Raw genomic sequence first — 12,293 nt, forward strand, 5'->3', positions numbered from 1 at the left:
TTCAGTGCTTGTTTGGACAGCTAGTTCACCTCCTACAGTGATAAAATGCTGTCTGTCTCAGAGCTCCTTTAGTTGAAGTTAACCTGCACATGCACCCTGTCTCACTCTCACTTAACATTTTGAGTCTAATTACCAGCAGGCCAGTCAAAATGAGGTTGTACGGGGAAGTGAAGAGAAGAGCTGCTTTCACAGAGACATGTAATATTTTGTGAGTGTTTGTAAAACCTTCTGCACTTGTTTATTTTTTAATGTTACAATAATATTGTACGTTCCCACAATACAACTGTGATTATGTTAACTGAAAACAGTGAGCATGTCAGCAACCGTGGTTAACCTCAATCATGGAAAGATTAACCTTCAAAGGGAGACATTAGTTATTGGGCTTATTGTATTCCCAGAAACTAACTACTACTACTCCAGAGCTCCACTTAATAAACTGATTATATTTATCATCACATGACAGACCATTCATTGGCAACATTATTTAAGTCATTATTTATACCAGGTATCTTATAAGATGACTTGAAGTGAAATTGAACCCGTTTGATCTGGATAATAATGCTATCTTCACAGCATTAAAGATCATTATTTAAAAAAACAAAAATAAATAAATCAAACAGCCACATGTTTATCTTTGAAATATTAGAAATATTTTAGGGTTGTCCTCTAAATAGCTCCCATCCATCACTCCTCCCTTATATAGTTTTTCATAATGTGTGAAATCTGAGTAATACATCCACACTTCCCCGTAAAATAAAGATGGACGAATCAGGTATGGCCATTTGCAGAAAACAGGTGGGTGTGGCTGAGTATACGTGTCCAGTGTCAGAGTTACACCTGGTTGTGAGATTCCAGCTTCTGTTACTCCTTCCCGACAAGGGCAGCAGTTCTCATTCAAAGCTCTTTACCGACAGCATTCACCCCACCAAGCAGAAGAGCTGCCCGGGATGGTAGCAGGAGACTTCAGGAGACTCCCAGAGGGCAGAAGCCCACTGCGACGTATCTCCCACACGCCTCATCTAGACCAGAGACCACGAAAGAAGCCTCGCAAGAAGCTCCAAGTGATCATCTGTGTACTTCTTGTGGAGTTATTTGAAAGGTTCACTTTCTTTGGGATTGTATGTAACATGATTCTATTTTGCACTGTGAAGCTCGGATATGACAACTACCTCGCTGCAACAGTCAACCTGTGCTTCATAGGAGCCAGCACACTCACCCCTGTTCTGGTTGGCTGGTTTGCAGAAGCCTGTCTAGGAAGGACTAAGGTGCTATACGTGTGTGCGTTTCTTCATTTCTTTGGTAAGACACAAGGGATTAAAGGTTGACACAAGTTGGCTGCCAAGAATTTGAAGCCATATGACTTCTAAAACAGCGTTTACCATCTTGGACTGTATTATTGTGAAAAGCAAGACTAGAGTAAGATCTGATGTTAGGCGATGACAGCTGTTTATAATGTTGTAATATTATAATGTATTTATTTTTATTTTTAAATGGCAGGAAAACAGGTGGGCACCTTGTACTTCTTTTCATTTGTTTCAGTAATTTTTTTTTGACTACATATCTCATGAATGTATCAAATCAACCATTGCCAAAAAGAAAATATCACTCAGAATCATTAGATGCATCTGCCACTGTAGGTACAGCCATGTTGCCTGTGGTGGCATTTCCCTTTGAGGATTTCTACATCGACAGCCACCACATGACCCACCAGCTGGGGTCTCGGGAGCAGCAGATTCTTTTTTACACTGGCCTGCTGGCTGCTGCACTGGGCATCGGTGGCATCCGAGCTATCCTTTGCCCCATGGGAGCTTACAACCTGCAGGGCTACAACCAGCACCAGCTCCTGACCTTCTTCAACTGGTGGGTGATGAGGCTACCCTGACGCATCATACATGTAGTTTACCAGTAGATTCATTTTTAGTTCTGCGAGGTTGGGTTTCGTATGGTTTGATTTCAGACAAAAAAAGTAGTAGTGACATGCCTTTGTTATTATATTACAAACAAACCTTTCTGACATAATGGTAATTCTATACTAGAGTGCATGGGGGGTTTCCTCTAAGGACTCCTTCTCCTTTCATAGACAAAACAAGTTTAAATTGAACCACCCTAGATGATGAAATTAGCACAAAGATATTTTGGATTTAAGTCTGACCAATATCACTGGCTCACTCTAAGATTTTTTTTCTCTTAATTTAGGTTCTACTGGCTGGTGAATCTGAATTCCACTGTTGTGTTTCTGGGCATTGCTTACATCCAGCAATCTGTGGCCAAAAATCTGGGCTTCCTCATCCCCTTCACCTCAGTGCTGCTGGCTCTCATTGCCATACACATGATGCGCAGTAACCTCACCTACAAACCCAAGAAAGGTAAGATACCAAAAAAAGGATTAGAAAGAGAAAACCTTTTCCTCGTCTCCTTTTTTGTACAGGCCACAAAAAGTTCAACTGTTCGTGCTTCATGCTTTTATTGAGCTTAGGTGGATCATTACTGACCACATTGGGAGTTTTCTTGAACTCTTTCAAGATGTGCTGCCTCCACTATCGCTACTTGAGCGGGCAGGTAGCATCTTGGCTGGACCGGGCGAAAGAGAATAATGGTGGCCGGTACAGTGAGACTCACGTGGAGAATGCCAAAGTCCTGGCCAAGCTCTTCCCTCTTTATGGGCTTCAGCTGCTCTACAGAGTCTGCCTCACACAGGTAGGTCCCTGAGAAATTATAATGCATGAAGCAGAAAACTGACATGTTTAATCGCCTTCAGGTCTGGTTAAGAAATATGCCTCCCACAGATCCCCTCAGGTTACTACATTCAGACGATGAGCTCCAACCTTCACCTGAAGGACCACCTTTTGCCCATCGCTGCCATGAATGTGATCAGCATCCTGCCTCTGCTGCTCTTAGCGCCACTGATGGAGTGTGTGATGACCTGCTACCTGTCCATGGAAAAAACTCCTCCAGCACCTGTAAAACGTATTAGTGAGTATTTACATGCATGCAAGCCCCAACTAGTTCGCATGTTGTCGTTATTTATTCTCTTAAATATTCCTTTATCTCCTCTCATTCCCTCTTTTTGTCTTGTAATCACAACCTCCCGTTCCTCAGCCCCCTCTCTCATCACCCCACCCTGTCCATCCTCCCCCTCCAGCTCTGGGCCATGCATGTGCCACTCTGTCGGTCCTGGTTGCAGGTTTGACTGAGCTGCAGAGGAAGTCTTACCCCCTGGTGGAGCAGACACTTTCTGGAAAGCTTTTGCAAGTTTCTTCCATGCCGTGTTTCCAGCTGGCTCCTCAGTACATCCTGCTCGGTCTGGCAGAAGCTCTCGTCACCCCTGCGTGTGAGTGGGAGACTTACTGTTATGTCTCCGTTTGTGCATATCATTCTGATTTGTGAAACGAGTATAATGTGGCACATAAGCAGCAGGAGACATGCTCATACAGTTTCTGTTGTCTGGCAGGCTCCCTCATTTCTTTCCAGCTCACCCCGAACCACATCAGAGGGATCGCCCTGCACTTCCTCACTCTGTCCTATGGAGGGGGATGTTTTCTCGGTGCCTTTATTATTCAGCTGATGTACTTTCTCTCTGGAGGTAAAATTCAAACAAACAAACAAGAAAATACAAATACAGGACTAACAAATGACATAGAGGCACTGGTACTAAACACTGTGGTGCTCTGTTACAGGAAGCTTTTACCCAAGCACACTGCATGATGGCAATTTGGAGAGATTCTTCTTCCTCTTGGCCACACTGATGGCTGTAAATACCCTGGCATTTTGGAGTGTGTCATACAGGTACAGTAAAACAGGTAGACGATGATCCAATAAAGTTTAGATTGTTCCATGTCCATCACAGTCTGTTGAAGGTTCATATCAACAGCTGGTAAAGAATTTGATGTTTTAGCAAAAACACATACATAGAGTTTGATATAAGAAACATGATAACTAAACGGTTTCAGTGTAAACTTTTTATTCAAAGCATGTTTTTACAAGTATATTTGTAAAAAGAAAAAAAAGTGTAGCCCTGTCTGCAATTATTCGGGCTTGCAGTATAAAGAAAAAGTGTATTGTAATAAAAAATGGTTAAACTATAAATAGTTGATAAAACGTTTAAAAATCATATGCTTTGGTACAAATGTATTTCATTTACAGTTAAGAGTCCAATAAGTAAAAGGGTTTCATGATTTAGAGTTAATTTTCTGTGCACACTAAATATGTTGGGGTGTAACCTAAGGTTATTTACCCATCTAGTGTCAGTTATCTCAATATGGTATTGTCATTGGTTGTTGTGCTGACGAGCCAGTCAATGTCACTCTTCTCTGTTATGGGGGCGGGACAAGTGGTAAGGTTTGTGTGAATCTGTGGGAGCGGACACAGAAGCTAAGTCCGAAGAGAGAGATGTCGTAAGGCAAACGTGGTGTGGATTTTGCATCTAAGTGTGTCATTGAGGTCGACTACCCGTGGTCCTGATAGTACTTATTTGTGATCTGCAAGAGAAGCCGAGGGACGCTCTGAAAGGAGAGAGAGGTTTCTGCCCGGATGGACCACTTGTGTCAAGCCAGCCTCCAATTCGAGACTTGCAGTCAAGCCAGCCTCCAGTTTGTTTTACGTTCCCTGTGTATTCAAAGTATTACGGGAATGGATGTGGAAACCGGATTTCAAAATAAAAGCCAACTTCGAGTGAATTAACAGATATGTTAAGAACATAATAACATATAATTTAGGCTTTTTTTTTTTTTACAAACTCTAATGTTAGATCTATATGACACAGCCTTGCACCCTAATTGTGCCCTGTCACTATCAAGGCCATCTTATTTTGGATTTCAAAGTAAAAGCCCTGTGAATCTTCATTTTTGAACTACTCTTTCAATGACTTAATAATGCTCTTAAAAGCAAAAGTCGTATTTCCAAATACTATTTGAACTTTATATCAACACTTTCCAACCACAGTCTTTTTACAGTGATACCATATCAATATCAAGTCAGTCTGATTTTGCCTTTCATAGTAATGGCCCTTTGAAATTGTCCATAATTGACTTAATCTTCTAACGATTCAAAATGCTCTAAAATGAAAAATTCTTGTTTCCACAGGGTAATTCCACCTTAGATCAACAGTATACAGCCCCACAGTGATACCATATCAATATCAAGTCATTCTGATTATGCCTTCCAAAATAAAAGCCTTTTTAAATTGTCCATAATTGACCTAACTTTCAGTGATTTCAAAATGTTTTAAAATGGAAATTTCCTGTTTCCACAGGGTAATTCCACTCCAGATCAACAGTATACAACCTCACGATGTTACCATATCAATATCAAAACATTCTGATATTGCTTTAAAAAATAAAAGCATTTTCAAACTGCCCATATCTGAGTTGCTCCTGGAACAATTTCAAAATGCTCTAAAATGGCACATTCCTGTTTCCACAGGGTAATTCCACTTTAGATCAACAGTATACAGCCCCACAGTGATACCATATCAATATCAAGTCATTCTGATTTTGCTCTCAAAAATAAAAGCCTTTTCAAATTGTCCATAATTGACCTAACTTTCAGTGATTTCAAAATGCTCTAAAAAGGAAATTTCCTGTTTCCACAGGGTAATTCCACCTTAGATCAACAGTATACAGCCCCACAGTGATACCATATCAATATCAAGTCATTCTGATTATGCCTTCCAAAATAAAAGCCTTTTTAAATTGTCCATAATTGACCTAACTTTCAGTGATTTCAAAATGCTCTAAAAAGGAAATTTTCTGTTTCCACAGAATAATTTCACTTTAAATCAACAGTATACAACCCCACAGAGATACGATGTTAAGATCAAGTCACTCTGATTTTGCCTTCCAAAATAAAAGTATTTTCAAATTGCCCGTAGACGACCTACTCGTTTAACGATTTCAAAATGCTCTTAAATTGAAAGATGCTGTTTCCACAGGATAATTCCACTTTAGATCAACAGTATCCAACCCGACAGTAAAACCATGTAAATTTCATGTTGGTCTGATTTCGCCTTTCAAATTAATGGCCCGTCGAATTTGTCCATATGTGATATACTCTTTCAATTATTTCAGAATGTTTTAAAAATGAAAATTGCTGTTTCAACACATATTGGGTTTTCATTTTGAAAAGCAAAATCAGACTCAATTGATTATGACAGAATTGAATCATAAAGATGATGTAAAAGGAAGCTGAAATTGCCACTAGGTTGTAATTGATAGTACGTTTATATTTTAAGTCTGTGGAAAGATGTCATTCTAAATAAAGAAATTACAAAACAGCTTGCAAACCAACCATGACATCTTTCCATGACTTGAAATTGAAGTAGTACCATGGTGTGGATGTACACTTTTGATCTAACATGGATTCATCCTGTGGAAAGAGCAAGTTTCATTTTTAGAGCGTTCTGAATTCTTTAAAAGAGTAGGTCGTATATCGGCAATTTGAAAAGTCTTTTATTTTGGAAGGCAACATCAGACTGATTTGATATTGATATGGTATCACTGTGGGGTTGGATACTATTGATCTAAAGTGGAATTATGCTGTGGAAACAGCAATTTTCCATCTTAGAGCATTTTGAATTCGCTCCAAGAGTAAGTCATATATGGGCAAATTGAAAAAGCTTTTATTTTGAAAAGCAAAATCAGACTGACTTGAAATTGACATGGTAACATCGTGAGGTTGTATACTGTTGATCTAAAGTGGAATTACCCTGTGGAAACTGAAATCTTCCTTTTTAGAGCATTTTGAAATCACTTAAAGTTAGGTAAATTATGGGCATTTTCAACAGGCCATTATTTTGGAAGGCATAATCAGAATTACTTGAAATTGATATGGTAACATCGTGAGGTTGTATACTGTTGACCTAAAGTGAAATTATCCTGTGGAAACAGCAATTTTCACTTTTAGAGCATTTTGAAATCTTTAAAAGAGTAGGTCGTATCTTGGCAATTTGAAAAGTCTTTTATTTTGGAAGGCAAAATCAGAATGACTTGATATTAATATGGTATCACTGTGGGGCTGTATACTGTTGATCTGGAGTAGAATTATCCTGTGGAAACACGAAATTTCCATTTTAGAGCATTTTGAAATCACTGAAAGTTAGGTCAATTGTGGACAATTTGAAAAGGCTTTTACTTTGGAAGGCAAAATCAGAATGACTTGATATTAATATGGTATCACTGTGGGGCTGTATACTGTTGATCTAAAGTGGAATTACCCTGTGGAAACAGGAAATTTCCATTTTAGAGCATTTTGAAATCACTGAAAGTTAGGTCAATTATGGACAATTTAAAAAGTCTTTTATTTTGGAAGGCATAATCAGAATGACTTGATATTGATATGGTATCACTGTGGGGCTGTATACTGTTGATCTAAGGTGGAATTACCCTGTGGAAACAGGAATTTTCCATTTTAGAGCATTTTGAAATTGTTCCAGGATCAAGTCAGATATGGGCATTTTGAAAATGCTTTTATTTTTGAAAGCAAAATCAGAATGACTTGATATTGATGTGGTAACATCGTCAGGTTGTATACTGTTGACCTAAAGTGAAATTATCCTGTGGAAACAGCAATTTTCACTTTTAGAGCATTTTGAAATCTTTAAAAGAGTAGGTCGTATCTTGGCAATTTGAAAAGTCTTTTATTTTGGAAGGCATAATCAGAATGACTTGATATTGATATGGTAACATCGTGAGGTTGTATACTGTTGACCTAAAGTGGAATTATCCTGTGGAAACAGCAAAATTCTTTTTAAGAACATTTTGAAATCGTTAAAAAAGTAGGTCGTATATATGCTCAATTTGAAAGGGCATTTATTTTGGAAGGCATAATCAGAATGACTTGATATTGATATGGTATCACTGTGGGGCTGTATACTGTTGATCTAAGGTGGAATTACCCTGTGGAAACAGGAATTTTCCATTTTAGAGCATTTTGAAATTGTTCCAGGATCAAGTCAGATATGGGCAGTTTGAAAATGCTTTTATTTTTGAAAGCAAAATCAGAATGACTTGATATTGATATGGTAACATCGTGAGGTTGTATACTGTTGAACTAAAGTGAAATTATCCTGTGGAAACAGCAAAATTCTGTTTAAGAACATTTTGAAATCGTCAAAAAAGTAGGCCGTATATGCTCAATGTGAAAGGGCATTTATTTTGGAAGGCATAATCAGAATGACTTGATATTGATATGGTATCACTGTGGGGCTGTATACTGTTGATCTAAGGTGGAATTACCCTGTGGAAACAGTAAATTTCCTTTTTAGAGCATTTTGAAATCACTGAAAGTTAGGTCAATTATGGACAATTTGAAAAGGCTTTTATTTTTGAGAGCAAAATCAGAATGACTTGATATTGATATGGTATCACTGTGGGGCTGTATACTGTTGATCTAAAGTGGAATTACCCTGTGGAAACAGGAATGTGCCATTTTAGAGCATTTTGAAATTGTTCCAGGAGCAACTCAGATATGGGCAGTTTGAAAATGCTTTTATTTTTTAAAGCAATATCAGAATGTTTTGATATTGATATGGTAACATCGTGAGGTTGTATACTGTTGATCTGGAGTGGAATTACCCTGTGGAAACAGGAAATTTCCATTTTAAAACATTTTGAAATCACTGAAAGTTAGGTCAATTATGGACAATTTAAAAAGGCTTTTATTTTGGAAGGCATAATCAGAATGACTTGATATTGATATGGTATCACTGTGGGGCTGTATACTGTTGATCTAAGGTGGAATTACCCTGTGGAAACAAGAATTTTTCATTTTAGAGCATTTTGAATCGTTAGAAGATTAAGTCAATTATGGACAATTTCAAAGGGCCATTACTATGAAAGGCAAAATCAGACTGACTTGATATTGATATGGTATCACTGTAAAAAGACTGTGGTTGGAAAGTGTTGATATAAAGTTCAAATAGTATTTGGAAATACGACTTTTGCTTTTAAGAGCATTATTAAGTCATTGAAAGAGTAGTTCAAAAATGAAGATTCACAGGGCTTTTACTTTGAAATCCAAAATAAGATGGCCTTGATAGTGACAGGGCACAATTAGGGTTCAAGGCTGTGTCATATAGATCTAACATTAGAGTTTGTAAAAAAAAAAAAAGCCTAAATTATATGTTATTATGTTCTTAACATATCTGTTAATTCACTCGAAGTTGGCTTTTATTTTGAAATCCGGTTTCCACATCCATTCCCGTAATACTTTGAATACACAGGGAACGTAAAACAAACTGGAGGCTGGCTTGACTGCAAGTCTCAAATTGGAGGCTGGCTTGACACCAGTGATGGACCCTGCTGTTTCCTCGCCCCTGACTGTTGTTTTCTTACCCCTGACTGTCTTCACTACTGGTGAACTAACTGCCCGTTTCTGATTGCCCCACTAACAAACTCATTGGACTCGTGAGTACTAACTGGAACTAAAGTGCACATATTTTGTTTATTGCTCAGTTTGAGTGAAGCGGCCATCAGTTTTAGGCCTCACCGCACCCAAACTTCGAATCAGGCCTGCATCAAGCACCGTGCTACAGGTGTAGTGTGGACAGGTTAAAGTGTGTGTGTGTGTGTGGGCCCACTGTTACACAGTCGGTTTAAATTGAGTAAGTGTGTAGTTGATCAAAGTTATTGTCAAAGGTTGAAATTCATCCATGTTAAAGGTGTGAGCTGTTGTAGCTGAAATAACAGTTGAAATACCTAAAAAGGAGGTATTTTGGGTTGATAATCTTTTATTTAAAATCCATGTAGTCATTTTTACAGTATTTTTGTTTGTTTATTTGAATTCAATCCATTTTATTAAAGTAACTGTTTATTTTATTCATTTCTTTTGTCTAAATAAATACCCGGTGAGGGATAAATTTGTGTAAAATACAGTTGTGGTGGTCCTTATTATAGCAATTAGAGGGTATCAGGTATTATTATTAGTAGCACTACGAACCCAGGCCCAGTCTCATTGTACTATATACTCTAGCTTTACCATAGCTACGTGGGACCTGGGTTACAAAAGTATCACAGCTCTAAGTGTATTTCTTGTTACATTAATGTTGTGCAGGTACGTGGACCTAAGTGTTCAGGGCAAAGCGCTGACCATCAGCCCTCTGACTGAGAAGCTGCTGCATTACAAGGCCTGTCTGCGCTTCTACGACACTGTAGACCGCACCGACTGCATTTTATGAATGATTTCTCTAAAATGTCCTCTGTTACTGGTGCTAGCACTTTGTTACCGAGTCAAAATTTATAGTGATTGACTAAATTGTAAAAATGTAAAAATGTAATATATGAAGTGTGCATATTTTATTTATTTTCACGTATATTGTGTATTTAATTAAACGTCATGAATTGTGAGCTTTGTTTTATTTACATAAATGTGAATTCAGGAGTAAACTGTGACATTTCTATATTGAAAAGGTGAATATTAGTACAATAAACTCAATAAAGAATATTATTATTAGTATGCATGGTCCTTACTTTAAGGCAGTTTAGCTAAAGCAATGACTCCGTTTACGTGACTGAACAGTAGCTGCAATTACAAAGCAATCATATTTCAAGCTCTCCTCACAATGAAAATCAGACTTAAAGCTATTAACCACTTTTCCAAACAAAGTGTGCTTAAACGTGATCAATTTTAGACATGACACAAACAGAATAACGTAATCTGTTTTTAACCGTCACTTTGAAAAATATATAAACATTTAAAGAGTATAACTACCTTTAAATTATTGCATCTTATATCAGGATAAATTTCAATACAAATAGTAAATAAACATTATATAACTATATGTATTTTTGTGAAGGTTTCTCCAGTGAATTATCAGGAAAAAAGGACAAAGCATCCAAGGTACCGTCCTCGTTTCTGTTAATCAGTTATGTTGTCACCAAGAAATTTCTAGGACTGATGTGAAAAATATGAAATGAGCATTTAATCAAACATGTCTCTAACTGCGTGTCATCACAACTTTATTTTATTCATGCAAACATGAATTTAAGAGTATACTGTAATATTACCTCATCAAAAAAGGTAAATTATAGTTTATTAAAATCAGTAAACAAATTATTATCATGATCCTTCATTTGAGTCATTTCAGAAAAAGCAATCCTTTACTTTGAGTCAGTTGAGCAGTAGTTTCCCATCGCTTTAAAACAAACAAAAGCTTGTTTTCATTTTGTTCCTCTACCTTACAACACAATAAACTCAAAAAGACTCACCCTCTATGTTTAAAGCTCTAAATATAAATAATGCAACATAAATGAGACTTAAGTTACAGAGAAATCATCCTCTCAAAGTCTCTTTGGGCTCAGTTTTAGGCATGAAGGAAGCTGTAAAATCAGCCTTAAAATGAAATACTAAAAAGGCATGTTACATTGTTTATTATGTGTTTTGTATCATTCAAGTCTTTCACAAAACTGCAAATAAAGAGGAGTTTAGTCACAAGAAAAAGCAGAATAATAGAAATTCTCTCCTAAACTCTCAGGGAGTTGAGCTGTTATTACATTTTACACCTTGATATAAAAACTAACGAGGTAAGAGTCATCAAAAAGTGCCAAATGTCAGATTTTACATTTTAACAAGCATCTTGGGAAAGACTTAAAAATATCCGCTGTTTAACTCACACAGCAGAAACCTCAGAAATATTCATATATTTGTGTTGAGCTATTTGGATTTCCCTTGCGACCAATTCCGTCCAAGCTACTTTCACTTTTCCCACTATTTGGACACTGAAGTAGCTGAATTGCTCATGTTATGTTTATTATCAAATATGTCTTAATGTCTTAAAAGTATTAATTTATTTACTTGAAAGGGGGAAAAGGTAAAAAAAACATTTATCAATCAGTGTTTTGATGCAGTTTTACTACTATTTAAAAGAAAAAAGATAGTTATAATAAGAGGAAAGGTAATTGTTTACTGTTTGATTCTTGATTTTTAACTGAGAAAGAAGTACTCAGAGATTATTTTTATCACTTTGTCAATCAGTGCACTAATATTGGAAACTGCACTATTGTCTCTAACTCTGAATTTTAAATGTGCAGCTTGTCCTGAAGATAACACTTTATTAATGTGTGCAGCAGTGAGCACAAAGTCTTCAGTGATGAGGAATTCTCCACAGACATGTTGACCCTTGTTATTCTGAACTGATCCCATGTAGGGTATCGAGTTGTCCGGAGCTTTTGTTCCATGAAAAATTCCTGTTGAAAACTCTGGTAAATTAAAAAAAAAGAAGATGATAAAGTTAGTGTGCCGTTTACAGCCGTAAGATAAATCAGGTATATTTGATGTTCACACTGATGCCTTGTAGACAT

General features: G+C 37.1%; 1 protein-coding gene across 1 annotated transcript; it reads left to right on the top strand.

Moving 5' to 3' along the window:
* The first annotated feature begins 1,795 nt into the window (after nucleotides 1-1,795).
* On the top strand, nucleotides 1,796-10,323 carry slc15a5 (solute carrier family 15 member 5). The gene is made up of 8 exons (XM_076887028.1): nucleotides 1,796-1,860; nucleotides 2,197-2,366; nucleotides 2,477-2,697; nucleotides 2,787-2,973; nucleotides 3,143-3,331; nucleotides 3,452-3,583; nucleotides 3,678-3,786; nucleotides 10,048-10,323. The coding sequence occupies exons 1-8, from the start codon at nucleotides 1,802-1,804 to the stop codon at nucleotides 10,169-10,171; spliced, it is 1,191 nt and encodes a 396-aa protein (XP_076743143.1). The 5' UTR covers nucleotides 1,796-1,801; the 3' UTR covers nucleotides 10,172-10,323.
* The last annotated feature ends 1,970 nt before the right edge of the window (nucleotides 10,324-12,293 follow it).

The sequence above is a fragment of the Maylandia zebra genome, linkage group LG7 (assembly GCF_041146795.1).
Source record: "Maylandia zebra isolate NMK-2024a linkage group LG7, Mzebra_GT3a, whole genome shotgun sequence".
Lineage (NCBI taxonomy): Eukaryota > Metazoa > Chordata > Actinopteri > Cichliformes > Cichlidae > Maylandia > Maylandia zebra.